At 41.4% G+C, this 27850-nt stretch overlaps 1 protein-coding gene and 1 long non-coding RNA gene across 3 annotated transcripts in view; both read right to left on the bottom strand.

The window, feature by feature from the left end:
- The window catches only part of ARFGEF1 (ARF guanine nucleotide exchange factor 1), an 80454-nt gene extending 59177 nt beyond the window's left edge, over positions 1-21277 (bottom strand). For both annotated transcript variants that reach the window (XM_085539456.1, XM_015855673.3), the window contains exon 1: positions 20082-21277. In XM_085539456.1, coding sequence (XP_085395582.1) covers positions 20082-20205 — 124 coding nt within the window. In that variant the 5' untranslated portion in view covers positions 20206-21277. The remainder of the gene's footprint in view (positions 1-20081) is intronic.
- On the bottom strand, positions 13152-20075 carry LOC146761741 (uncharacterized). Its single transcript, XR_014943348.1, has 2 exons — positions 19456-20075; positions 13152-18816 (listed from the first exon to the last, which is right to left on the bottom strand). It is a non-coding gene; the product is annotated as an uncharacterized LOC146761741 (long non-coding RNA).
- Positions 21278-27850: the final 6573 nt, after the last annotated feature.

Below are 27850 nucleotides of genomic sequence, written 5' to 3'. Positions count from 1 at the left end.
CCTGTGCTGACAATGTATGGAGAACAGTAACATGCAAACATAGATCTTGATATTTTCCTTTTCCATTTCATTTTTAATTGTAGAGGTGTAATCGACTTTCACTAACTTTCAATACATCCACCTGCAGTGTTAATCTCTTTCAGTATATGCAAATAAATCCATAAAAATAATTAAGCAGTTTGGTACAACACTGTCATTCTCAATGAGCACATCAGGTTGACTTCCCTAAAACTGGTACTTGAGTACACAAATTCCCTACAGGAACGTACTGATCTGATCAGTGTTTTAGCCTCCAGAAGAAACCACTCACTACGAAAAGTGAAGTTCTTCCTTAGATGGGATTCCCAAGATACGCATAACAACATGTCCTATAAGCCCTATAAACAGCTTTCCCCATGACAGCATCTGGAATGCAGACATCTCCTGCCTTGCCCCAAATCCTCAGCAACTGTTTCTATGAGATGGACCAAAAAAAACCCAAACAATCCTATTTGTGGGGTGCCAGGAAGAGCATGACAGCAGCATGACTTTCTGGATTAAACCAGAACTAACCTTACCCTAATTAGAAAGAAGCAGAAAGAATACAAAAACAGGCACGTGCATTTATAACACCCAAGTGTGATCTTTAGCTATGTGCATTCTCTCTGTTCTAGTAGCGTACCAGGTCCTTAGCCCAGACCTTAGCACTGACACTCAGTTTTAGTTTATTTATGCACCTGCTCTTCTGACTACTGTTAGTTGCTGGAGTCCCTTAAGCTTTCTTTTTATTTGTCTCCTCCATTTGCAAGATCACAACTCACACAGCTGTGCGCAGGCTCCATGCAGATATAAGCAAGTCACTGCTGTGGTCTACATTCAAGTAAGGCCATAACAGCAAGTCATTCTTGTATGAATACACAAAATAGACTTAAGAATCTAGTTAAACACTTCCACCCCCTTCCCATTCCTGCGTTTATTATGTTGCTACAACTTCACGTTTAGAGGCATTAAGGGAATAACTAAGCAGGCAGCAATTAATCACATAATTAAAGAAATGTTTCAAACAAACATCAATTATATTTCAAGTCTGACAACTCTTGCTGAAATTCAGTGGAGATCCTCCTTGCCCTACTCTGCAAAATCCTGAAACCTCTAACCGACTGGGACACTATGGCATATCTCAATAGCTTCCAAAAACAGGAAACTGGACCCTTTGAAGTATGGAGAGAACTAAGTATGTGGTATAACACATGCATACATATAAACATGAAACTTCTGCACGGGTGAGGTACTTCAGATGGCACTTAGAATATTTCTTTGTTATATTCATTCTAGCTTTAGAGGAATATGTAATTTATTATACCATATCTTCTGATCTGTGAGAGGTGAGGCAAACCTGTTGAAATACAATGAAATATCGCTATTTTCACATCTGCTACTTGAAACACAGCAAGTGTGCCTGATGGTCCATATTGTGCTTTCTATCTGTGAAGTAATCTTGCTTTTCTTTGTAGTCATTCATACAAACGAGCTACAACTCCCTTCCCTTGCTCACAATAGAATTCATTTGGGAATACTCTGGTGTAAATTCAGAAACCTAAATGCATAACCTGACTTGATTCAGCCAACCGCACCACCTACTATTCTCGGGGTCTTTAGGTATATTTTCTAAGAGAGAATTGCTAGCAAACCTATTCAAAAGAACAAACCGCTGGCTTCTTTCTGCTTAAAATTAATTCAGAATAGTTCAGTGCAGGGGTGTTTTATGAAAGATTATCACAGAAATTCTAGTCTACTTCCAAAGCCAAGTCAAGAATACTGTCAAGTTGCTCCACTCGTCTTCACAGGGAAGAATGGGGGGACACACAGATGTAGGTCACACACTGCCAAGAATAACCGAATTGCTCTCAGTAGCATTTACATTCTAACGTGTGGCTGAAAAGTCTTTTTTTCCTGTAGCAGTAAATCCCTCTGCTTCCCTCCAGTATTTTACAAGTCTCCATCTTTCCTTAAATCTACAGATAAGTCCCAGAAGTATCCAGACTTCTGTCTTCAAACCTCAAAGACATTTCTTATACTTAGATCAAAATCTAAGAGTGGAAGTAGACCGTTTACATCTTTAAACAGTTAAAAGGTGAGGACAGCTATATATCTTTATTTTATCAAACACTACACACCTTTAAACCATCTTCCCCTGACATTTTTTGATAACTTCTCCCATTACTCCCAGGCACTGGTTTTATTCAGAACTCACTGTACAGGCTGCTCTGAAGATGTCACCTACACAGACTACAGAAAAGATCTTGATGAGATGTACAGTTTCCCAAAACGCTTTGCCCAACCCAATGGAGAGTGACCACTAGAAAAGGTGGCTCCTGTTCTATTCCACAAGTGTCTTCATGCCTAACTGCACACTCCTGTCACAATCACTGGCAAGGCACGAAGTTTAAGCACCTTGATAATTCAAGACTTCACTGGGATCAATGAGCTATTTCATCTCACTGTAAAGCAGCACAGACACTACTTGCTGGACTTCATGCACAACGCACGTTTCAGGAAGCAAAAGTTCGAACAGAACTGCCCACTTGCAGCCCACTAGAATAAATACACTGCAAGATGATATGAAATTCACCTATTTCCTTTCATCAGCATCAGTACTTTTTGTAATGAATTAAGTTCAAGAAGGCCAACAATGTTTCTTCATTGGGAAAGAGGAAAGGAGTCTGCAGCTGGATTTTCCTCTTTATACTCCCAATGCGTGGAGTGTTTTCTAACCCCTTTTTTCCCCCTTATATCCCATGTTAAAATTGTTGGAGGTGCGTAATTCCCGATTCCAGAGGCTTCTATCCTCAGCACACTGCAACAGCTGCAAAGAAAAAAAGCTGGTAACACAGTGTTTTGAAAACTACAAAGTTCCCACAGGTATTTTGATCATATTTTTTATCTTTATTTATTTATTTTTTTGCTTGAATTAAGCAGCGTATGAGTGCTATGCAGACCAAGACATCAGACGCTACTCAGGACAATGAAAGCTTTCTCAGAAAGAAAAATTGAAGGATGTTGTTCAGTGAGTTGAAAGGCACAAACCTTTTTGCTGCTTTGTGTGCCACGCAACCTTCCTCATCACATCATCTGTATAAAGACAGCACACTGTCTATACACTCCTGCACAGGGACCTCACCAGTTGAAACATAACACAGTTACACTGGATTTTAAAAAGTAAAAGTTAGAAGCCTTTAACTGAAAGTTTAATTTTTACTTGATTTTTAAAACGTGAATCAATTCTTCCATCTGGTTTTACCACGTGACTGACGGTAAAATACAGAAAAAGAACTACTTTAGCCACGACTACTGCTGTTGCTGGGGAAATACAGGGTGTTAATTGTAATGGACTGGAATCAGAGAAAGAACAGAAAATTAAATTGAAAGAGTGAGCACGTTCTGAAGGAGGTGATTAATTATTTTACTAAAGCATTGAGGAGAACAAAACTCTGTGGAGAAACAACCAATTTAAAACCAATCACCTGGAAAAGTCTCACAAAAGGATATTCTACAGCTATCTAGACTGGAGGAAATGTAACTTACAGAAAACATCATTTTACTGAATGCAGTAGCATATGGCATTCTGATCAGTATACAAGAATTCTGTCAGTGTCTCTCTCTTACCTGGTAACAGCAGTCCAGTCTATGAAAACTACTGGAAGTCTTATGAGACAGATCAGCAGCCTTTCTGCCTTAATACCTAATTGATTTGACTTCAAATACTCGTCCCAAGAATCCTAAGTACCATCTAACTAACCCACAACAAGCAGAAAGAAAATAGTAACTACAAGTCCATAAGTAAGTCTTTAAATAAATGAGATTTATGACTGAATTTATATTCACATTCTCCCCGTCATGCAACACAATATCATGAAGCGCTCAATGCACATGCAGCTCGTGGAAATGCCTGCAACTCCATGACAAAGACCTAAGAATTTACTCAATGAATTACACTTCAAACTTAGGAAAGGAGGAAAGGAAAAGAAAGAAGCCTTAAGGAACAATAAAATTTAATGGTTTAAAGTAATACATAATCCTTCCACGTTTCTTCAAAGCAGTTCATACAAGGCAATAGAAGCATATTCCTAATACTTACTTACTGATTGAACTGATGGGACACAGCACTTTCCCGACATAGTTATCAAAGAGAAAACGGAGAAATGACTCCAAATATCCAGTCCTTTCTCTGTTTTTACAGCAATTCAGCCAAGTGAATATTTTCTTTCAGTCAGCAAAATTTTAGCCTCACGTCTGAAAAGGCCCACAGAGCATGGTTGGTTTACATTTCCTCCAACCCATCAGGAAATAAGTATCTCCATTGTTTTACAGACTAAAACATATTTGCCTAGTTCTAGAGAAGGTGAACCATCACAAACTCTTAATACACCACAATAGCTCGATACTTTATCCTCTGAAGTCAAGAGAAGTAAAAAGGATGCCCATCCATGGAGACACTCAAGGTCAGGCCGGACGGGGCTCTGAGCAAGTGATTGAGCTGTAGGTGTCCCTGTTCTCCACAGGGGAGCAAGACTAGATGACCTTTAAAGGTCCCTTCCAACACAAACGATTCTATGAAAAGCCCTTGTTATTTCTGATGCATTTTTTAAGGAACAAATTTGGATCTAAGTGTTTGTGTTTTTCACTTTGTGCACTGAATATAATGTAGTTATTTTGGGTTAACAGCAGAAGGAAGAAAATTCAGGCTATGAATCTCTCTAAAACTGAGTGTGTGTGTATATCTATCTATCTATATATATACACACATACTCATACTCAGCTCCATATTTAATCTGTGACTTTTTGCTCCCTACACCAGCTAGAGAAGGAAATTTTAACTCAGGACACACTGTGAACATTTACCTAATAGTCTGACTCGGAAGACAGATCAGGAGTGAAACTATAGCTGGAAAACTGATTTATTTCTAGCCTCCTCCACTGTTTATCAGGCATCCTGATAAGCTTTTTATGAAGAATATGCCTTATCTACTAAAAAAATAACATAAGGCCTTTTTTATTTTGAGAAGTCAAACTCATAAATACAGTAGACAGATAAAATAACTCATTATGTATATTTCTGGTGAAAGCTATAAGAAATGTAGTATAGTATCTTACACAGAATGAAAGCTTGTGGTAACACAAATTGTTCCTCCTCATGTTAAGTTGGGCATTCTCCCTCCCTCCGTTAATACAGTAGGTTAACTTCCCTCACTTTTAAGACCCAAAACTCACAGATACTCTGCTTGGAAAACATGAGCTTCTGCCAAAACACAAAGATGAGAGAAGCAGAAACAAATTTTGCAGCAGAAGGTAAATTACATTTGAAATAGGGAAAGTATTTCCAATCCAATCCAATTCTCTCTGCCTGGAAAAGCCTATCTGAAATTAAATGTATACAGATCAAAATCTTGTGAATCCACCCCTTGTCTGAAAAGGCACAATAAGCTCCTTTCTTTCTTTCTTCATCTCTACATCTAACCTTCAAGCTCCAAGTAGGCAAATATGGGCAGCCCAATTAAAAAAAAAAAACAACAAAAAAACAACAAAAAACACAACAAAGACCTGATAGTAAGAAATTACCTTCCCCCTCTGTAATACAGTTGTTGGATTCTTCCACTAAATAAATCCCTGTAAGAGAGAGATTTGTGCGCAATCCAATACGCTGCTACCAGTGTAACCCCTTTTGCACTAGGCTGCCCAGAGAAGTGGTGGCCTGCTGCTAGAGAAGCCTCCAGCTGATCCAAGGCCCTGCTTCCACCAGCAGTCTCCGTAATTCCCCTTCAATCAGCAGTTCTGACTCAGCTCTGTGGCATACTGACCTGGTGCATGTGAAGACTCCTAGGCTAACACCTTGCTTTTCAACTAAGTCCTGTTCAAAAGCTTATGTTCCCGTAACAGGATCAACTATGTAGGAACAGCAGAACAAATGACAGGTAACAACAGCAACAAAGCCAGTTTCTCACTTTTTCCTCAGCACCAATACCAGCAGAAACTTAAAGAAAAAAAATTTATGACCACTCCACCTAATTACTTGGCTTATTTATAAATTATTGGTTTTAAGGCCTAACAAAATACTACTTAGAAAACTAAGCTGTAACACATTTTGCATCAGTTCAGCTCCCCTCATGTTATACAAGCTCTCTGTTCTTCCTACATCATATACAGCACTGCTTTTTACACAGACATGCATAGTTTAATTCCAGAATTTGTATCTTTAGTTCATAATGTCATTCCCAGAAAAGCAGCATTTTCATTATAATTGCATGACCTAAGACAGGGATTTTCATGCAGTAGCTTGAGTCCATTTCAAGGGAAGAAAATGTAGCTATGGCTAAGCACGCTTTTTAACACGTAAAATTAAACATCAAAGACAGAATTCAAAGACAACTTAGTAATATTTTGAACTTTTGCACTAGCCAGCTCAAAACCATTTCACTGGACTGCAGATGTGATGGAACTACATGAAAATAAATTTCAAATGAGAGCCACAAAAGGTAACCAATTAAACTTGCCAGCCAATGAACGTCTGAGGAATTGCATAAGCAGCCCAGGGCCTAAAACTGCAAACACAACCAGAGCAACTGTATCTCAGTTTTGTAAAGGAAGTTTGTGTAACTGAGAACTGGGAAAACTGGTCTGTGATAAAAAAGGAGTGGTCAGCAGGGAGAGGGAGGTGGTTGTCCCCCTACTCAGCACTTTGAGGCCCCATCTGGAGCACTGTGCCCAGGCCTGGAGCCTCCAGCACAAGAAGCATGTAGAGCTCTTGGAGTGGGTCCAGAGGAGGGATACTAAGACAATCAGAGGGCAGGAGCACCTCTCCTATGGAGAAAGGTTGAGGAAACTGGGCTTGTTTAGCTTAGAGAAGGCTCCAAGGAGACCCCACTGTGGCCTTCCAGTACTTGAAGGGAGCGTATAAACAGGAGGGGGAATGGCTGTTTACAAGGGTGGACAGTGATAGGACAAGGGGTGGTGACGCACTGGAACAGGTTGCCCAAAGAGGCTGTGGATGCCCCATCCCTGGAGGCATTCAGGGCCAGGCTGGCTGAGGCTCTGGGCAGCCTGGTCTGGTGGCTGGCAATCCTGCACAATAGCGGGGGGGTTGAAACTGGATCATTGTGGTCCTTTTCAACCCAGGTCATTCTATGGTTCTATGAAAACAAACCCAAAAGCCAGAAATAAAACTAGTGAAATGGCAAAAAGCACATAACAAACAAACAAAAAAAAGCACCCCAAAAAGCCAATCCTAATGTCCCCAACATCTTACTTATATTTTGCTGCTATTATCGTGCTTAAGTGAACTACAAAAGCAAAGCAGAATTGCCAAAACTGTCCCCTCCTAGCAGAACCTACCCACCTGTGGCTTATGCCCTAATGCACAAGGGCTGTTCCTTCACGTTTGACAACTCTTACGAAAGTTCCATGTAATTACTGAAGCACTTAAACTTTAGGGATCAGTATAATTACAAGCTGTAGGAAATAGTATTTTTCGTTTCACTTTAATTAATCTGTGTTCTTTACAGGTTTCTGTACCCGCATAATGAGAAATTAAAAGTAGCCATTCTCCCTTCGCGTACAACCTTATAGACTTCCTTTACATCCACTTTTCACAACCAAGGAGCAAGAGGAATAGTCAACTTGATCTCTTCTGGAAGAATAATTTTGATCACCCTTGCTGACCTCCTATGAGTATTTTCTCACTCCACTGCCTCCTTGGGAGACAGCAAAGAGAAAAATTGTTATGTGGAATACGTGGTATCTTTATAAAGCGATTTAACAGTTTCATTTTCTTCTTCTTTGTTTTCCGATTTGTCTTTTTGACAAAGGAATCAATACTTTCATGGAATCACTCACAGAAACTTCAATTCTCTTTCCACTGACGGATAGAAGTCTCAGTGAGAGCTTATGGCTGCACACATGCACACATGTGCACACAACTGACACCAGTTCTCTCTTCCACTTCCTCTCTCCTGCTGCACATACTGATTAGTTTGCATGGAACAACAACTGCAAATTACAAGTGGACCAGTGCAACACAACTGCAGGTTTCAACAGGTTGATTTTGCTCTTTCATGTATTTACTTTTGTCAATCTTCATCACCTCATAATTCACCCTGAAACAGCATACGCCTTTTTAAAACTTTAATACACACTGGAAAACAGAATAACTCAATGCCATTAACAACCAACGAGGCTGAGGTTCACTGGAACTGAAATGCAGTGTCAAACTGGATTTCCACGCACTTACCTACATGCTCAGTGACCACCTTACAGATACGTGATTGTTCATCTTCACCTGCCAAGTCTGCACTGCTGCTTTCTCACTATGGTGCACACATCCATTCTGTTCTCCACCAGTTTTGTGTTCCGCTACAATTCAGATGTGACAGCCCAACCTTCCCAAGAGTTTCCATTCCTTTAATCCCCTAGCACATATGTAGCAATCAATTACCTGACAACAGGGCGGTCACCTACTATAAAACACTGACTGCCTATGTGAGATTTCACCTACCTTTCTGTAAAGTAGCCATTAGTGTGATCTGTCCCAGCATTCCTAAGCTTTACTTCCAACTTACATCCAAGATCCTTAGAAGTTAGGTAGGAACGCTGTTTTGCAACACCGGAGGCCCAGGTTTGAATCTCCCCTGTGGCGCAAGTGGTAGAAGTGCCGCTCTGCTACACGGGAGGCTCGAATCTCAGGTTGGACTCGATGATCTCTAAAGTCCCTTCCAACCCACACCAGACTGTGAGACTGTAAGTTCCATAACACCCTCAGAAACGGCCAAAATACATGTAGTGCCCATTAAGCGATTTGCTCACTATAGTACATTTGAAAAGCTATCTGCAAGTAGGGACAAAAAAATCAAGAAGCAAAAAAAATGACACTGCTAGACTTCTATCCATTTCAAGCACTAGAACTTTAAAGGTCATGTGAGAGTTCTTATCGAACACACGCTACTGATAAAAATCTACTTGAAAATTATTAGGACGCTTCCCCCCTTACTGGAGCTCGGAATGCTACAAAATTGGTGACAGCATATTTTCAAGATACAAGAAGATAGCCAGAGTTTAACGATTATCTATAAACTTTGTCAAACTACGCTTAAGAGAGGGAAAAAAAAAATCTACAGAATAATGAAGGAGTATGGACTTATGTTTATTTTTATGTTTACAGAATGCCCCAAAAAAGGCTACAACCACGCCAGCTTTGTAATTTTCACCTTGAGCAAAAATTCCTATTTGTAAACAGTTGAAGCTTCAAATCAGAAGTTCTGACACACAGCCTTTCAAACTAGGCTTTCAAAGTGATCACACTACTGTTAACCTGATTTCATTAGATTCTGATACAGCTAAGACTAACATGAATGAACAAAATAACAGATTATCACAGTATTACAAAACCTCCAGTACCACCCACAAATGCTCACACGAATTAAATGATTAATTAAATCAAACCTTTCAAAACTTTACATACTACCTCATTTTATCTTGCTCTGAAGGGAGTATTTTTGAGAGGCTGCTTAAGTTAAGACATCTACTCATATGTCAACTTTTCCCTCTTTTCTCAGGTTATAATTAGAAGACAAGCAGAAGATACTTAAGAATGGTCAGCACCGCTCAAGTAGCATTATGTCCATTCATGTTGCACGCTATGTTACACAGCCATTCTTCTACCCATGCTTGCTAAAGCTGTAAAGAACACAATTATTAAGATGTTCAAACTCAGTATTGATTCCACAAATTCATAATAATATGCTATGAAAAAGTGTACTTGCATTGACTAGCACAGCTCATTTTTTTCTATGTAGAGAATTTGTTTAACAGTAATTACAGAATCACAGAATGACCTGGGTTGGAAGGGACCTCAAGGATCATGTAGTTCCTACCCCTCTGCCTAGCAAGGCCACCAAACATACACATTTACTAGATCAGGTTGCCCAGGGCCCCGTCCAACCTGGCCTTGAACACCTCCAGGGATGGGGCAACCACAACCTTCCTGGGCAGCCTGTTCCACGGCCTAACCACTCTCCTAGTGAAGAACTTCCCCCTAACATCCAACCTAAATCTTCCCTCTTTTAACTTAAAACCATTTCCCCGTGTCCTGCTATTGTCAGCCCTTTCGAAGAGTTTACTCCCCTCCTGGGAGTAAGTTCCCTTCAGGTACTGAAAGGCTGCAATGAGGTCACCCCGCAACCTTCTCTACTCTAGGCTGAACAAGCCCCACTCCCTCAGCCTGTCCTCATAGGGGAGGTGCTCTAGACCCCTGATTATCTTCATGGCCCTAATTACTTACACTTTCTACTGAACTTTAAGAGCATTGTTGGATGTAGGATAAAACAAACTATAATGAACCACAACAGACACTCCAAAAAAAGCTTTCCAGTTCCACAAGGAAATAACCTATCGTAGAAGTTTCTTTGCGTTTCAGAAGCCGGTGCACAACTCTGGCTATTTCTAGGCAATCTATTTGCAGTCATCTTCCACCAGCAGCTAGTGTTGATCATCACAGAGGCATCTACTAGGTTACATATAATCTGGGCTATTCGTAGCTTTTTTCTCCCCTTCTTTAAAAATATATATGCACACACACTCAGGCGTACACTGCTAATAACTTTTTTTTTTAAAGCCTTAAAATTACACTTTCCTCGCTCTTCCATAGAGAAATTAAAATCTTTCATTTCACTGTGAGGATTTATATCCCCCAGGGATAGAGGCAGGACGCATCTCAATGCCATGTTACCTGGCTGAGTTCAATACTGAAAGGACTGCAGATCAACCAAGCAGACAGACTGCAGCTTCTGCTGCTAGGTGAAAGCCAGTGGATGAAGGATCAAATGGTCCAAATGCTGTTTCTCCTTCTTTACAGAAGAGCATGAGGAATCCAAACACAGATTTTTGTCTAGCTCTTGAAAATACAACACTAAGGCTCAGTAGGGAGGTCAAACTTATCTGATCTTCTTCCTTTCTGCCTCTCAGACACAATGCTAACCACTAACCATTCCTTCCCCCCCCCCCCCCCAGTAATGGCAAAGAAGAGAGACAATTTCAAAGGAGAAAACTATTTCTCCTTATTGCCAAATCTCTAAGTATTCTACATCTAGTTATATGCACAATATGAACACACAATCACACAAAACAGTGTCATAGCTTAAACTACATGTTGAAAACATCTAAGAGTCTCATTTCACTTCAGGTAAAGAAAATGTTAATCATGTTTCTCAGGCAGTTTCCATCCAGCTTTCAAAATGTTACGCAAATGCAGCTGCCCTACTCTGGCAGTTTTACTTATAGCTGTTACAAAGCTCTGCTTCCATTTCAGAGTAATGAAACAGAGGCTAATTAATTCCGATCCCCTTTCCTATGTACTGTACAAGAGGCAATACACACTCTTGCTGATGTCACCGTCCATTAGCCAAATGAAGCAAGCTAGGCTAAGGCTCTGGATTTTCTAACTTTCCCGAGTTCCAGGAACACTGTAATTTTTTATAAGCTGCTATGCTCTTAGTCCATGCAACAGTCCTGTCCAGACTCTTACACACAACTTATTAACTGCATTAGAAATACTACTTTGTCATGGTATCACCAGTTTAAGCTATCAAAGAAATCAAACCAGTGACACACTACTTAAAGTAAGAAGTAATTTGTATTAAATTTACACAACGGGTTTAAAAATGTGTAAGTGTACCTCAACGGTACCTGTACAGCTGAGCCCTGTAGAATAAAATGTGATGTAACATCTCAGTAGTAGAGCCCAACACTTCCACTATGATTTCCAAGGATATATATTTGTTCTCTCCTGTTGCCCCCTAACTGCAAAGCAGCACTGCAATACAGAAGAGCGCCAAATGAAAACATAAAGCACTAAAACATCTCTACAACACTCAAAATCTCTATACATTAACTACTTATTCACCTAGTCATACATTTGTTGCCATGTGAAATGAATAACATTCCCAAACCTGTTAAATTTGTTGAAACAAAGTGGTAAGGACAATGAAAGCAGGATTTGTATTTTCAATGGAACGTTTTTTTGTATTTATCTTCCTCTACATTTAAGAATGGAGTCAAAACAGGGATTGGATAAACTATATTTAAATGACAATAAGTAGCATTGTCAATTCTCTGAAGAACACCTTCATGTTTTTTTCTGACCCAAGAAATAGAATAAATGAAAAAAGATTGAGGGGCAGTAGACTACAGACATTTGAACACAACCTCATTAAGTAGCCTAACATCAATAACCAGGCAGTCTCATAACAGATAACATACATGATAGATGGGGTACAAGAAAAAGTTGGGGGTGATAAAAGTAATGCATTCCAGATAGAAATTGTCAACTGGAGGGGAAAGGAAAGCTCACAGCAATTACAGCCAGTGGTGTCCCAGCAGGAGAATCTCTTGGTTTGGGTAAAACTGAGTTGTTTGGGAGCGCATATAATTCCACAACCAAAAGTTGGAATAGGAGACACAAATGCAATATGTAAGGCACCTATCACAAAAAAAAACAACAACAACAAAAACCCAACCAACCCTACTTATATAATGTAATTAAAACGAGCTCTGTTTAGCTGAAAAATTAAATAATACAAGAACAGTATACTCGCAGAAATCAGAATCTGGGCCAATGAAAGAAGCAGCCACATTAAATTATCTGATTAGACAGGGGCTACTGGCCACTGCTTTGGTAAAGCGTTCATCTGCTTGAGAGTTTTTTCTTTCCAGATCCACCTGAGATGCTATCAAAAAACTGTGCTTTGTTCCAGCTTATAAAAACAAACAAAAAACTCACAGGAGGATAAAATAGATTAAAGCTAAGCAGAAGAAATATTTTGGAAATCTAATCAGACATTGCAACCAAATACTGCTTCGGAATCCTTCAGTAGCAGGAGTGTATTTGATGGCAGCTTAGCCACAAGCAACCTGCTTCAATGAATTAACTCCGCTGGAGTGCAGCAATGGCCACTCGGTTCAGGAAGTTTTGCCTGAAAAGACAAAGTTCAACATGCAGGTGACAAAGAGGCAGGAAGTGAAATTCTCTCACTCAAAACAGTATTTTTTTGGTAGGGATGCGTGTGCACTTCTACAACATATGAAGTACTTGAGTTTCTTGGTACAGCGCTTAAAAACATAAATTCACTTAAAGGCCCGTGAAATCAAGTGCCAATTTTTTATTATTTTCTCCAAATCTTTTTTTTGTCCTCTTCTTTTAGACAAGTAACAGTAAGCACCCAATGGGAATATATTTCATAAAGTCCTGAAAAGCAAAGCCAGATGCAAACCGTCTCTGAAACAATTTTTCCTCAAATTAAAGCATATTTTTTTGAAAGAACAGACCGAAACACAATGTAATACTAATACAAGCAGCACACTGCTCTCCCACCCATGTCCACATAGAAGCAACAGATCTAGGAATCTTGACGTTTGTGTTTTACTTTGTATGCATCTTCAAGCATGTATCAGAGAATAAAACCCATCCAAAAACCAGGAATAACATCACCCTAAAAGCTGTTTCAGGTACCAAGTTAGTAAAACCCTCGCATTCCCAATCCAGGCTTCAAAGCTGTTCAACAACAGCATCTTGCTATGAGCTCATGTTTCTCAGGAACTCTTTCAACATCTCTTGCTTCCAACCAAAATCTCATTATCTACTAATACGCCTGCACTGACTACAAAGAATGCAAGACTTCAAACATAAAAAAAGCAAGAAAAGCAACAGAATAAAGAAAGCGAAACCCAGAAGCCCATAAAGAAATGCAAGCAAAATCCTCAGCACCAAAAGGGGTACCTGGAAGCTAAGATCATTGGACAGAAGCAACATGAAAGTGGGAAAATAGAAAAAAAACCTGTCAATATTTATACACACATATTTTTCAGCATTAGTTCAGCAGTTGTTACTTCTAATAGTGTAAAGTTAAGAACTGAACAACACAGGTTGTGTTGTGTTTTACCAGAACTCAAGCTGGTAGAAGGCACTTTTTGGGGGGCGCAGATGTTAAATCTTCCTGAAGTCCTTGCCAACTCCTATTTTCATTCTCACTCACTACATGTCAGCTACTGCTCTACCTTGCTGGCACTAACATTTGGCCATTACACTAATTACCGAGGTCATCCTATTCATCAGTGTTGGCACAGCAGCAGATCTCTTCCAGTCCTTTGGAATTCTCTCAGTGTCCTAAGACTTACTGGAAATCAATACGGGAGTTCTGCCAGGTATTTCAAAATCTAGGGACTCAACATGCCTATTTTTAGAAGGTTCTTTCACATTCACACTCAAAATGGGAAGCACGACAACAAATATCATCTACTTAGTCCTCAATTCTTCTTCCTCCTCTCTACCTGCAGTTACGTTTTCCATCACTTCAGCACCAATGCTCCACTGTCCTTCCCAGATGAATGTCCTGTCAAGGGTCCTTCTGATACTCAGCAGTCTTTCCCAAACAAAAATACACTGAGGAAATCCATGGCTCGATGCTGGAAACATGAAACACTCTTTCCCCTATTTTAAAGTCTACCACCAATCTATGGCTGCACTTCTGAGACCTGCATGAGAGCCATGCACAATCTTACTGCTCTTGCTTTCCAGGCTTCTAGCAGCTCCTGTTTCCTTTAAAGCACCAGAGACTTTAAATACTCAACACCAGCAGACAGTCAGGCTGCCCTCTTTAAGGACAAGACTTCTTCACCTTGGTCTCTGTGAGCCCTTTCAGGGCTTTCCCTCAAAAACAGGAAATGAAGCCAAAAAGACAGTGGCTGATGTCACCCACGTGACAGTCCTACATGACAGCTAAACAAGGTGATGTATTTAACAACATACCAACAAAATGCCACCTCAACTCTAATTACTCACTGGAAGCCTTCAGAGAAGGTCTTGAATGTACATCTGATGTCAACAAACAAAGCTGTGTATATATATATATATACACACACACATATATACACACATATACATACATACATATATATATATATATATATACACACACACACACATATATATGTATTTCAATGTTGTACAAAGACCCACAAGAATGGATGATGCTGTCATGCTGAAGAAAAAAATAATATAATGCAATAATGGTTAACAAGAGATGGGAAAGAAATACAGATGAAAACCAAAGGAAGAGAGAAAAAGTTGACCACTACAGGAATAACACACTGGAAAAGGATATGCAAGAAGATCAGCTAGGAAATAAACTACAAAACAGGACAGACATCTCACTGTGAGAAATAGATGCACATATCTTTGTCATATGACAGTTTCTCTTTCTAAGCTTTAGCATTCCAATCACTGCTTTAAAGTAAGCAGAACAAATACACTTAAAAGCTGCCTTATGTTAAAAGTCCTCCAAGATTAGGTTTTAAAAATAGATCAAAAATCAATATTAAAACTTTCAAAATACCACAAGGCTTTCATTCATGATGTATTTCAGAATAAAGTCAGAGCTCCACCTGAAAAAACCCACCTGTTTTATCTACTTTTTCTAAGACAAAAAGCAATTATTTGATACTCGCTTCCCACTAGCAGTTTTCCGACTCAAATATAATCTACCTTGTTTTCTACAAAAATACATTTATATGTACCCTGCCAACCACTCCCTTTCTCAAGGGAGATTAAAGCTTGTCAGCATTGCCATTCTACGCAGCCAACAATTGATTATACTCACAACAATTCCCACTATACTCTGATTCTCTTAAATTAGCCCCATAAATCTGTCATAAACTGCACTTTACACCTCAGATGGAGAAGGCAACCTGAAAAGCAGTTCATGTGGCCAACCAAACCCTATTGCCACATTTGAAACCTTTGCAAACACATACAAGAACACCACCACAAAGAGAAACCTGCTAAAGCCAAAGCACTGCAAGCAAGAAGAGGGAAGGATTTTTTGTTTTTTTTAATATATCTTGGCTTGCAATAGCAAAAAAATCTCTATTCATCCCTCTTGTTTACTCTGCAGTGTGTTTCACAAGAACAATTACAACCAGAAAATAAACTTTGCATGGACAATGGCGACTTGTATATTGTGAAAATAAATGCCTATAGCACATGCAAACAACAGACAATGGTACAATACCATGACCATCTCCATCGAAAAGATCACTGAAAATACTGGGATCACATCTAAAACAGACAACTGGATTTGAGAAATGATGAAAAGCAGTCTATCGAAAAGAGCATTATCCAAACTATGAACAGAAATTTTGCTTGTCTGACATTCCTCCAGTCAAACTGAATTTGGAACACAGTAATTGTCTTCAAAATGCATTTTCAACTGTTCATACAAAGTTCAGGAAGCTTTTTCAACACATCCAGCATTTGCAACATGGACATGGTTTTCAGGATTGACTACTAACTAGCTTACCTGCACATTAGAACATGGTTATGCATACAGAATCACAGAATGACCTGGTTGGAAGGGACCTCAAGGATCATGTAGCTCCAACCCCCCTGCCTGGCAGGGCCACCAAACATACACATTTACTAGATCAGGTTGCCCAGGGCCCCGTCCAACCTGGCCTTGAACACCTCCAGGGATGGGGCAACCACAACCTTCCTGGGCAGCCTGTTCCAGGGCCTAACCACTCTCCTAGTGAAGAAAATACATACATATACAGAAAATACATACATGCAAAGAGACATGAGAAAATGACACCAGGATAGGTAGAGACAGACAGAAATGATGCTGGTGAGGCTGTCCCAGGTCATTTAGAAATCCATGCAGGTAAAGGTCAATCTTCCCACCCCTGGGGTTAGAGATCTATTCCAAACCTTGCTTGTCTTCAGAAAAAGAAAGATTTGGTGTTTACTAACCTCCCACATATGTAATGGCAGCACAAACGCAACGGAGCTTTTACCTCCACACTGTATGAGGATCCCGGTTCCTGCATCAGCAGGATGTTTGCCTGACAGACTGCACAAACCAGGGAGCATTTGAAGAACCTTTTAAAACTGCATTTCAGCCCTCCCTAGTTAACACTTTCCGAATTCCAAGCAGCACATGCACACTTCTATTTAAAGCTCAATTCAGTTGCTTATCTGTATCACTTCATATTTTTTTTCAGTTTGGAGATCTGAAGAGAACTGCTCGGGTCCCAGTTTGTGCACGAACGAGAGTCCTTTATACACAGAGGGAATTTGTTTTCTTGGCTCGGTCCTGCTATTAGCTGCCCTTCCAAGCAGACAAACCCACAGCCTGGATTCTGACACAACACGCTGACAGCTTTTGTTCTTTCTATTAAAATTTTTATATCCAACTGAGAAGGGCTTTTTTTCCCCAAGACCTTTTACGGACTGTACACAATACACTATGTTTACTGTAAACTTTCACAGAATGTAATGGACAAAGAGCAGCACAACCAGCTGTGCAGAGACCTCTCAATCTAATCCTGCCAGCTAGATGCCTGATGCTGCGCAAATGGACAGTGTTAAAGACATCACTCCTTACACAGCTTGAAAGTAAGCTGCCATCCACACAACTGAAAGTTTCTAATTACCCATATTTCATTAGGTGACTAAGGAAGGAAATTTAATGTTTCTTACATACAGAGAACGTCTTTCAGAAAGAGCAAACTTACACAAAAAAAACACATGAAACCTGGAGCTGACTATTCTGCATTAGCCCAGACAAAACCTGGTGAATAGGAAGATATGGGACGTGAGTTACCAAGCTTAATTTCCTCCCCATGTCACTATGTCAAAATATGCAGCAAAAAAAAACCCCCAAAACTGGATTAGTAACAACTACCAGTAGTTACAATATCTGATATAATAAACAATATCTTACTACTACACTCATGCAGCTGGAAAAAAGATCACAATAATGGAGCTCTGTATTATGTCAGATACTTTCAGGGAAGACCAATCAATTAAACACACTGACTGCAAAAGATGATGTTGGCTTGAAAATGTGTAATTACTGCCATGATTTTTAAGAGCTACTCTTTATACAAGAAGCATTTAGGAAAAAGAAAATAATCAAGAAAAGTTTGGCTTTGTCACAGTTAACTCCAAATCCACCTTAACTCTAAAGCACTATTTTAATGTATTTTTATCATTCATTTTACTGCTCTCTACAATCAAACAATTGCACAGGAATAAATAACATTTACTCTTTGCTTAAGGTGGCCAGGAAACATCTGGCCAGAAAGTACTTTTCAGGGTAGATAACATCTGGTCCTCCAGAGAAGAGCAAAACTTATGCATTCTACTTCCAAGTCTGCTACAAGCAACACAACCCAGCCTTAATCCCAGCCAGCCTACATGCAAAACAGGGAGGATATTTACCTTCCCCTAAGAAGCTTTTTATAGTTAGATGTGAGCACTACTATTTGGGAGCAATACATTGCCACCGTAGAAATTAGGTCTCCACGATGCGCAAAAAGACGACATACTATGTTCATAAACAATCACCAAATGTATCTCACTGTGCCATAATATAACATCACTGACTTCCTGATATGGCTGTTATGGCAATTAACATCATTTCTGGCATTTCTGAAGTCGTTGATGCCTTTCTGTGCACATCAGCTAATACAATCTTGCATTTCCTTCACCCCTGCTTTGCTGTCTTTTATACCCACATCATATCGTATCCCTCACTTATGGCCCAACCAGACCAACAAGACAAGGTTTCACTGAGGCTGCAGCACAGCAATCGCTGGGATGTGTGCTGGGAGTCTCCTGGCACAGCTCAGTGCACAAGAAGCAGGCTACACAACCCATATGCTTTGCTTTGTCAGGTGCACAACAATGGACCATGCCTGGGAAGGATCCGGTGACACTTAAGGCAGATCTCCCTACTGAGAAAACAAAGTACAGCAGAAACTCAAGGTTAACATCAGCATTTGATTCTACCGATGACATACGGGCTGAATGCAAACACAGCTTAATAACAGAGTATTTCTCTGCTTCATCTCTTAACTAGATTATGCAGTATAAGGTCATTGGCAAAGCCAAAGGGATCTGTCAAAACTCTAATATTATTATTAATAAATTAGGGTGATAAATAAGTGATGTAAGAACTCCTTCCAATCTACTTGAATTATTAAGAAATAAATAGCTGAACTTCTGCCATTTCTCCCCCTGCATTTGTCAGACAAAGCCAGAAAGCAAACAACAGCATTCCTTTTTGTTTTAAAATGAAAATGGTTTAAAAGAGAAACGAACAGAGAGCTTGAAACTACTTCATTCCTTTTAAATAAGTGAGTTTCAGTATTATCTCTTCAAGAGAATCAATTTGATCAGACATTAGCACTGCACAAAATCAAGAATTCATAAAATAATAATCCCCAAACTCCGAAGCCATTACACGCAAATGGGAGGGATACAGCCCATTTACGCGTTATTTCAATGAAGCAGGCATCTCTCCAGAAGTGTTTCAGTAAATAAGCTGTGGTGGTTTTTTTTGCCAGGAAGCTTCAAACCCCACCTGTACTCACCAGCAGCCTAAATTCCCCTTTCGGGTTTCCGGATGCTGGATGAGTGTGTGCTTTGTACACTCCAGCACTTCCATCATGCTTCCACCGAGTGCTGTCACAGCGCAGAGCCCACACAAACAGCGCAAGGCGCTGCGGCACCCTGACCCCTTCCCGACAGCTGCTTCTCCCCCAGCAGGGCCGCGGTTAAGCTCTCCTCGCACACCTCCATCCCTCCTCCCCGCAGGCCCTGCCGCGGCCTGGTGTCATTGTCTGTCGCTCGCCACCATCCTTCGGTGTCACCTGCTCCCTCCCCGTCTGCTTCCAGGTCAGCCCGGCGCCCGTCTCTGCCTATTCATCCTGCGAGCGGGAGGAGGAGGAAGCGAAGGGCCGGCCGCAGCCCTCAGTCCCGCTGTCACTCCGGGGCTCTCCCAGCCCCACGGCCGCACAGACCCCGCTGACAGCCGGGCGGTGACGCGAACGGGCCTCGGCCTCCCGCCCCAAGCCTCACATACGGAGGAGCAAAGCAAATCCCCCCGAACCCCAGGCCCGCTCCCCCCAGTCTTTTCCCCCCAGCCCTACCAGCCCCGCTCCCCACAGCCCCACAACGCCGGCATTTGGGGGCAATGCCGGCACCGCCCGCGGCTCACCGAGGGCCACCTCGCAGGCTTTGCGCAGCTGGGAGTGATGCGCCTTCTTCACCTCCTTGTCGGCCAGGATCTTCTCCAGGGCCCGGGTCAAGAACATGTTTTTCGTCTTCTTCCCTTCATACATGAGCGCGATCGAGCCGGGGGAGGGCAGGGTCGGGGAGGGCGGTGGGAGAGGGGTACCGGCCTCTCCCGCCGGCGGAGGGCCGTGAGGGGCCGGGGCCGAGGAAGGGCTCCTGGCAGGGAGGGCCGCGGCGTCCCGACGCCCGCTCGGAGCGGAGGGAGGCTCGGGTGGGCCCGGGCAGCGGCCAACCCCCGCGGCGGAGGGAGAACGAAGCCCGCTCCTCGCTGCCCGCTCCGTCACCCCCGCCCCGTCGCGCTGTGCGCTCAATCCCCGCGCCGCCCCCGGCCCGCGCCCGCCTCCATCAGCAGTGGCGGCAGCGGCGGCGGCAGCGGCTGCGGTAACAACCTGCCCTCGCCATGTTGGAAGGAAGCGACGTCAGGGCCGCGGCCGCACGGCTGCCGAGCGGGAGGAAGCGGCGGCGGTGCCCCGGCCCCCGGGGCAGGCGAGCGTCGGGGGAGGGGGGGACGCTCGGCTTCTGCCCGCCCCGTGGGTGCGCTACGGGCGGAGCGGAGCCGGGGGTGGCAGCGGGGACGGAGGAAGGGACGGGTGGAGATGGCCGCTGCCACCTGGGAGCTCGCTGAGGAGGAGGAGGGGCAGCGCTTCCCTTCCGGGCCACCGGAGCGGGGAGGGGAGGAAGGCTCGTCGGGAAGTGCCACCTGCCCTGGCGGAGCGACGAGCGGATGAAAGGGAGCGGCCGTCCCCTCCCCGGCCTCGCTGAGGAGAAGCCCCCGGGGCCGTCCCACAGGGAGGAGCGGCCGAACGCTCCCCGCCCTCCTTCTGGAGCAGAGGTCGCTCTTGGGACATAACGCTGCGTTCTTCGCCTGGGTGCGTTCTGTGTATCGCCTTTGCAGTGTCCTTTTGAAGTTCAGTGACTTCTATATTTTAGTGCCTTGTTAAACTAATATAATTTTTTCAAAACATATTTTTTGTTTGTTTGCGTTTTGGCTTTTTCCAACGGGGTAATGTCCTCCTCTTTGGTTTGGGGCCAAGAATGATTCTGACCCACAACATCAACTCCTGTGTGCAAAAACTAGGATTATTTCTAGTAAAGCAATAGTTTATATTAAAATTTCTAATAAAACTGGTACTTAACAGTAGAATCTGGCACTGAAAATAGCTAGGTCTTATTTATAATTCTTTTTTAACCTTAAAGAATAAACAATACTTAAGAATTCATATAATCATAGAATCATAGAATTACCCAGGTTGGAAAAGACCTTGAAGATCATCAAGTCCAACCGCAGCTTAACCATAATACCCTAACTCTATAAACCCTCTGCTAAATCATATCCTTGAGCACCACATCCAAACAGCCCTTAAAATGATCTGGAAATGGAAAGATGGGATCTCTAGATGTGCCCTGTGGGCAGAGCAGAAGGTAGCCAGGTGGAAGCCATCTTGGGCCTAGGGGCACAGGATGCTCTCTGGAAGCAGCCCCACAGCTAATTTCTGCTGTCTGTTTCTGACAAAAATACTAATAATGTAGAGTTTTAGTTCTACAGCAGTGCTGTGAGATCATTCAAAATCACATCACCAAGCGTGTTGATTCTTGCAACAAATGCACAGGGGGATTTATTGGCAGTTTTCAGGTTAGGTTGGCCTATGGAGAAGACTGCATCTTCAGCAGCACGCCTACTGAGCATCGTAGAAATTACTCCCAATCATTTATGCAAGGGAAAATGTTTGTCAGATCTCCATTTTGTTCAGACCTTTGGATGTCAAAACGACCTGAGTCTCTCAAAACTGATAGCTAATGGACATGTGGCAAGAGTAAGAATTTTCACAGACTTGCTGGTAGTTTTTACACAAACCACCTGAGTCCACATTTCCATAGCAAAGTCAAAGCTTGTGAGTGTTATTTAGCAAATGGAGTTTGCTATTGATTTTCATGGTCCATTTGGCAGAAATAGACTTGTAATTAGACTATCATGAAGACAGTGGCTATCTGTATCTGAAGAGGGCACTGAGGACTGCAGTTATCTGTTCTGTTCGTATTAATGTCTACTTTCTTATCTTGTACACAGGATGATTTTATGTGGGTATTTCAGTTTGGCATCAGTGTTTTAGTTGGGTACATAGAATTGTTGCTTGGAATATCACACTACTGGAAGTAAAGGCCTGTCAAAAAGACACTGTTGTATGTATTTGTCTCCTGTTATAATACAAATAGATTTAACTTCTTGTTCTGTTTTGCTTTCTTAATGTGGTTTGAATCTTCAGTCTCTGCTCTCAGGTTCAAACAACTGCCACTCAGTTTACAGCTTGATACCGCTGATATCCTGCATCTATGTCCTAGTCACAAGGCAACCCCTGCCTAAACCTCACAATAGTGTGTATGTATGTAATCAAAGGACTGCTCATGGAATTATAAACAAAGATCATATTGTAAATCATCTGTTGAGCAGGTTGACAAGCACTTTCTGTCCAAAAGCTGAGCCAATAATGGTAGAAGTCACAGGGGAATAATGATATAAGCATTGGCGATAGAAAGAGAGTCCTGTGCTCTCATTTAGGGCCATGAGAGGAATGGTTGTCAGCTTGTGGTGGGGTCCCTGAGTGCTTTGGATAATTAGAATATTTCTATCTTACATGGGTTCCTAACTAAACTAAAGATGATATCTTACAGTCACAGGTGCCTTGCTAAATGGTTGGTAGATGTGATGGTTTCACCTACGTCTGTTTTGGTTTCAGCGTGCAGATTTCTCCTTTGCTTGTAATTAGCCTTGTTCAGTGGCTGGTCTAGGGACGGGAGTCATTGTAGCTGCAGATCCCGAACTGTTGGCTGGTAAAGTCCAGAAGATACTAAAAAAATGAGTGATACTTGTCTTTGCTTCTCAAGCTGCTAAGTCTGTGGACAACGTGTATGAAATACAACATTTACATTTTATTACCTCATAAGAGGCATGTTGGTAAGCATCTGCTGCAGCACAATGGCATCACTGCTTTGTTGGAGCCTTTATGTTTAAACAAGCGACAGCCCAAGAGAAAAAAAGGTATTTAAGCAACATAAAAAAAAAATTACTTCTTATTCCTTTTTGATTCAGAAGCTATTTGGAGTATTTTAAAAGCTATTTATAATGTTTCATGTATTTAAAATGTTGTCAGTATTAGATATTTGTTTAGTTAAAAACTGTACAGAATTTTTTGTCTGACATGGAGCTTGCAGCAGCTGCTTCTGCTAACTTTATGTACAGCAACTCCAATGCAGTTCTCCTTCGAAGATGCTGAATAGCTAGGATTTAAACCTTTACTTCAGACCAGCATTGAAAAGTGGTACTAAAAGTGCAGTTTCACGCTTGGAACAAGCTGATCTATGAATGTTACAGCCTCCCAAAGGGAGCCCTTTCACCCCTTCTTGTGCTGATGCACTTGTGCAGCTCTGCAGTGAGTCAGTTCAGCTCACTGCTCTAGCTGGAAGTCAGCCTTATAAGAAAATGCAGTTTTAAACGGGATCAGTGAACTGTTCAGTCTTATACACACATTCAGTTATTCGTACACAACGAAAATAGGGAGTAAATATGGTCAGAGATGGTGAGGGGGCTGGACTACTGCTCATGGTGGCACTGAGTTGTTAAATCATCTTGATAAGCTTTGAAACAGCTCATGAAAAGCTGGGCTGTGTTTGCTTTAAGCAAGATAAGAAGGAGCTCCTGCTAAAAGATGCAATCGTTCTTCCTGCTCCTACCTGTATGTTTCTTGCTTTCTTGGTGAACACAAACCTTTGCATTGTCATGTTGTGAATTATATGCTGAATTATGTTCAGAATTTAATTAGGTTGAAACTAACCAGACAAAAACCAGAGCTTTTTTAAAATACTCTAATTATCAAGCAATCTCACAGAGGCTTCTCGGCTCAAGGGAGGGGGGAACATGAAGACAGGAACAAGAAGAGGAAAAAGAGGCCAGACTTGCATTTTTTGGGCGGCAGTGCCAGCATGAAGCATTGTTTAAACTGATGTTTCACATATGAATTATCTTCAGTATTTGAAGTATAGAACAGATGGCTCAGCACTGCTGTACATGACACCTTGCATACTGGGTGGATGGGTCAGTAGCTAGGAGCAGTGTAGAAGTGCTCCTTTAATCACAGTGCTGGCACCTTCCACAGTTGTAGTACAGTAATTTGTGTTTGCTCCCATTCTGTTCTCATCTACCAGATGTAGCTAATCAGTATCTGATGGATCAGGGCCCGGATGGATCCAGCACATAGGAACATGGAGCAGGAGAGAAGCTGTGGATGCTCTGCAAGCACCTGGGTGAATAAGCTTTCAAGTCTCTTACTAAATGCATGGTCTGTTGTGCTTGATCGTCTAACACTGACGTACAAAGAAAACATTTATTTCTTTCCCTTAATGGAGTCCTAGGCCAGATACTCTTGTAAAAATAAGTAAAGAGTAATTCAAAATACCCAGTGTATCCATTATGCAAAGGATCTTGATCTGTCCATTAAACTGTAAGAGATAGTTACTGTAAATGTGCTTGAACAATTTTAAGAGGGATGTTTTGTTTCGTTTTAATATTTTTTATTCATGGGTAAATTCAGGAGCTGGAGCTAAGAATTCATAGCTTGCTCATAGGTGAATATTCTAACAGGTTAAAACAGGCTGCAGTATATCCACTGCAGCACTGAGAGAACAAATGGCAAATGTTTCTTAGTGCAGGGAATATTAATCGATAGGTAATTCCTAGGTTGCTTCAAACCATTTGTACAGAAGCGTGGATCAGCCCAGCAGTGACACATAATGAAATAAGCATCCATCACTTTCAGGAGGTTCTTGCAGGGTGACAAATCTCTTCCTGAAAGCGAAAAGGCTCTGACTTTTGTTATATTGAAATTCATTCTCAATGCTATAGTTAAGTGAGGATACATACTCCTAGTAAAACGTGATATTTTTTCAACTTGTGACAGCTGCAGGAAAAACGTCAGATAGCAGTGAAGGAAAAAAAAAAGCACCTCTTGTGGTTGAAAATTATGTCTGGAAACTGTGGAAGATATCAAATGTTGCAGGCTATAGTTTGCATTCATGTGATGGGAAGCTTGTAGCGCTGCATTTGCTGAAGTGTGATGCATTTTTGCTAGTAATTTTTCTATGGGAATACATTTTATTTTTTTTTTTCCTAGACTATCTATAGTTTTCAACAACTTTCTTTCTTTCTTCAGCATTTTGCTCCTGCTATCAGATGAATAATTTAGTCCCCAGTCTCCATGGCACCTCAGCAAGCCATTCCCTAACACTGTATGTAAAGGAGTACTAATAACCACTTTAAAGACAAAAGGAAATATATATATATTTAAATGGCTATATATGTTTTCTTTCAGTTTCTTTAGTACTTTTTCAAACTTAAGAATGTGGTAATGGATAAATCAGTAATGTACTGCTGAGGGTATGGTATATATTTATTGTTGTATGTGAGGCTATGGAAATGCAAATACAAATTTACAGAATAGAATAGCTTGGTATAGAAGCGACCTCAAAGATCACCTAGTTCCAACTCTTTGCTGTGGGCAGGGTTGCCACGCACTAAATCAGGCCCTAGATGAGGTTGCTTAGGGCTCCATCCAATCTGACCTTAAACACCTCCTATGATGGGGCATCCACAGTTTCTTTGAACAACCTGTTTCAGCATCTTACCACCCTGTCAGTGAAAAATTTTCCCCCGACATCCACAGAATCACAGAATCACAGAATTATCAAGGTTGGAAAAGACCTAGAAGATCATCCAGTCCAACCATCACTAATACTTCCCAGCTAAATCATATCCCTCAACACAACATTCAAACGTTTCTTGAACACAATCTAATCTGAATCTCCCCTCTTTTAGTTTAAAACAGTTCTCCCTTGTCCTATCACTAACTACCCACATAAAAAAAGCTGATCATTCATCTTGCTTATAAGCTCCTCCTAAGTATTGGAAGGCCTCAATGAGGTCTCCCCACAACTTTCTCCAGGCTGAACAAGCACAGTTTCCTCAGCCTGTCTTCATAGGAGACGCGCTCCAGCCCTCTTATAATAACTAATATAGCATATAGTAATGCCAATTTTTTTTTTCTTCCCAATTTTGATTTAGAAATGGGAATATTTTGACTTGCGACAAATGAGAAGAGTAACAGATTCACTGAAAATGATGACTCTCCTACCCTTCAATCCCAGCTTCAGACTCCTGCATGCCTTTGTAACTGATGTGACGTGACCAGTGTAATGCATGCTGAGTTGTCTTACAAATTAGGCGTTGAACAGCCTGGCTATTGGAAGCGTGCAGCATTAGCTTTAACCTAATTTTTATGTGCTGAAAGACTCTCTTCCCCTTGATCTAAGGTGAATTCAGTGTATCACTTTAGAACCTGTGCATTTTCAAAGGTTGATGCAGATCTCTTTCAATAAGCTGATAATAAGAAGAACTGAAAATGAAAAAGAAGAGAGAAAAATGGAATGGAATTCAGCTGCAGAAAATCTCCCTTAAATCTGTGGGTATGGTAAGTCAAATGAATGATAAGGATGGCTTCCAAGCATTTTAATATCCGTTTTGAAAGGCTTAGACAGAAGGATCATAAAAGTCACGTGAATTAAGGTGACAAGCAATGAGACTGGAGCAATAACCACTTCTAACTGTCACAAAGTGATCTTTGAATCTACCTGATTATTTCCTCCAGCAGCTGCAGTGGGTTATTTCCTGTCAAAAATGCAATAGAAACCATGGGCTTCATGGCAGGGCTTCACAGGAGGTTGACATGAGGAAACTACAGGATATTAAAAAGACTTTGCACCTTTTGGAAAGATGCTAAAGAGATCAGGACTGCAGGCAGTGTTCTGCTTTGTCCAGGAAAGGAGGAGGAGAATAGATGAGGTAAATTATTGGCTGAAGGAATGGTGTCGTGATCAGGATTTTGGGTACTATGATCTTGGGCAGGCCTTTGAGAGACCAGGTGTGTGGCATCAGATGGAATGTGACTGAACAAATGGTGCAGAAGTGTTCTGGGGAGCAAGCTGGCTGGATTGATTGCCAGAGCTTTAAAGTAGATTATTCAGTGGGGGAAGGGAAGGCTCCCCAGTTCAAGTGTGTAGCAGTAGGACAAGGAGTAATGGCCTAAGACTTGGACATAGAAAGAAACATCGATGGTCTCTTGAGGTTGTTTCTAACCCCTGTGATTCTGTGAAATATTTTGAATATGAATAACCAGAAAGGTAAAATTGACTGGAAGTTAATGGCATTTCTTGTCTAGGAGAAAGATATTAAAGAAGAAAGATATTAAAGAAGAGCCATTGTAGTGATTCATTCTGGGATCGTAGTTAACTTACTAAATATTTTCTAGGTGTGTATTCACTCAAATATCTATACAAAATGTTTTAAAATGCGGGCAAGAGTCTGAGGTGATGTGAGATCCAGACTGTTAAAAACTGGACAAACTGGTTGGAAGCACATAGGATGGATGGTTCCTTGTGACATTCAGTGTTGCTGCTGTCTGGGCTCACATCCAGACATGCATGGAGTGTTTACTTTTGTATCTGAATGTGCTTATTGTGTGCTGCTACTTGCTAAAAGCTATATGGCTTGATTCTTTTCCTGCAGTAGTAAAGATGGCAGCTATGAGGAAATGTTCCTGTGCCACTGATGGGACTGTGAAGCTGGTATTTATAGTAGCTCACAGC

The sequence above is a fragment of the Coturnix japonica genome, chromosome 2, assembly GCF_054131305.1.
Source record: "Coturnix japonica strain WE chromosome 2, WE-NBRP24, whole genome shotgun sequence".
NCBI lineage: Eukaryota > Metazoa > Chordata > Aves > Galliformes > Phasianidae > Coturnix > Coturnix japonica.
This window is presented reverse-complemented; position numbering and strand designations above follow the sequence as displayed.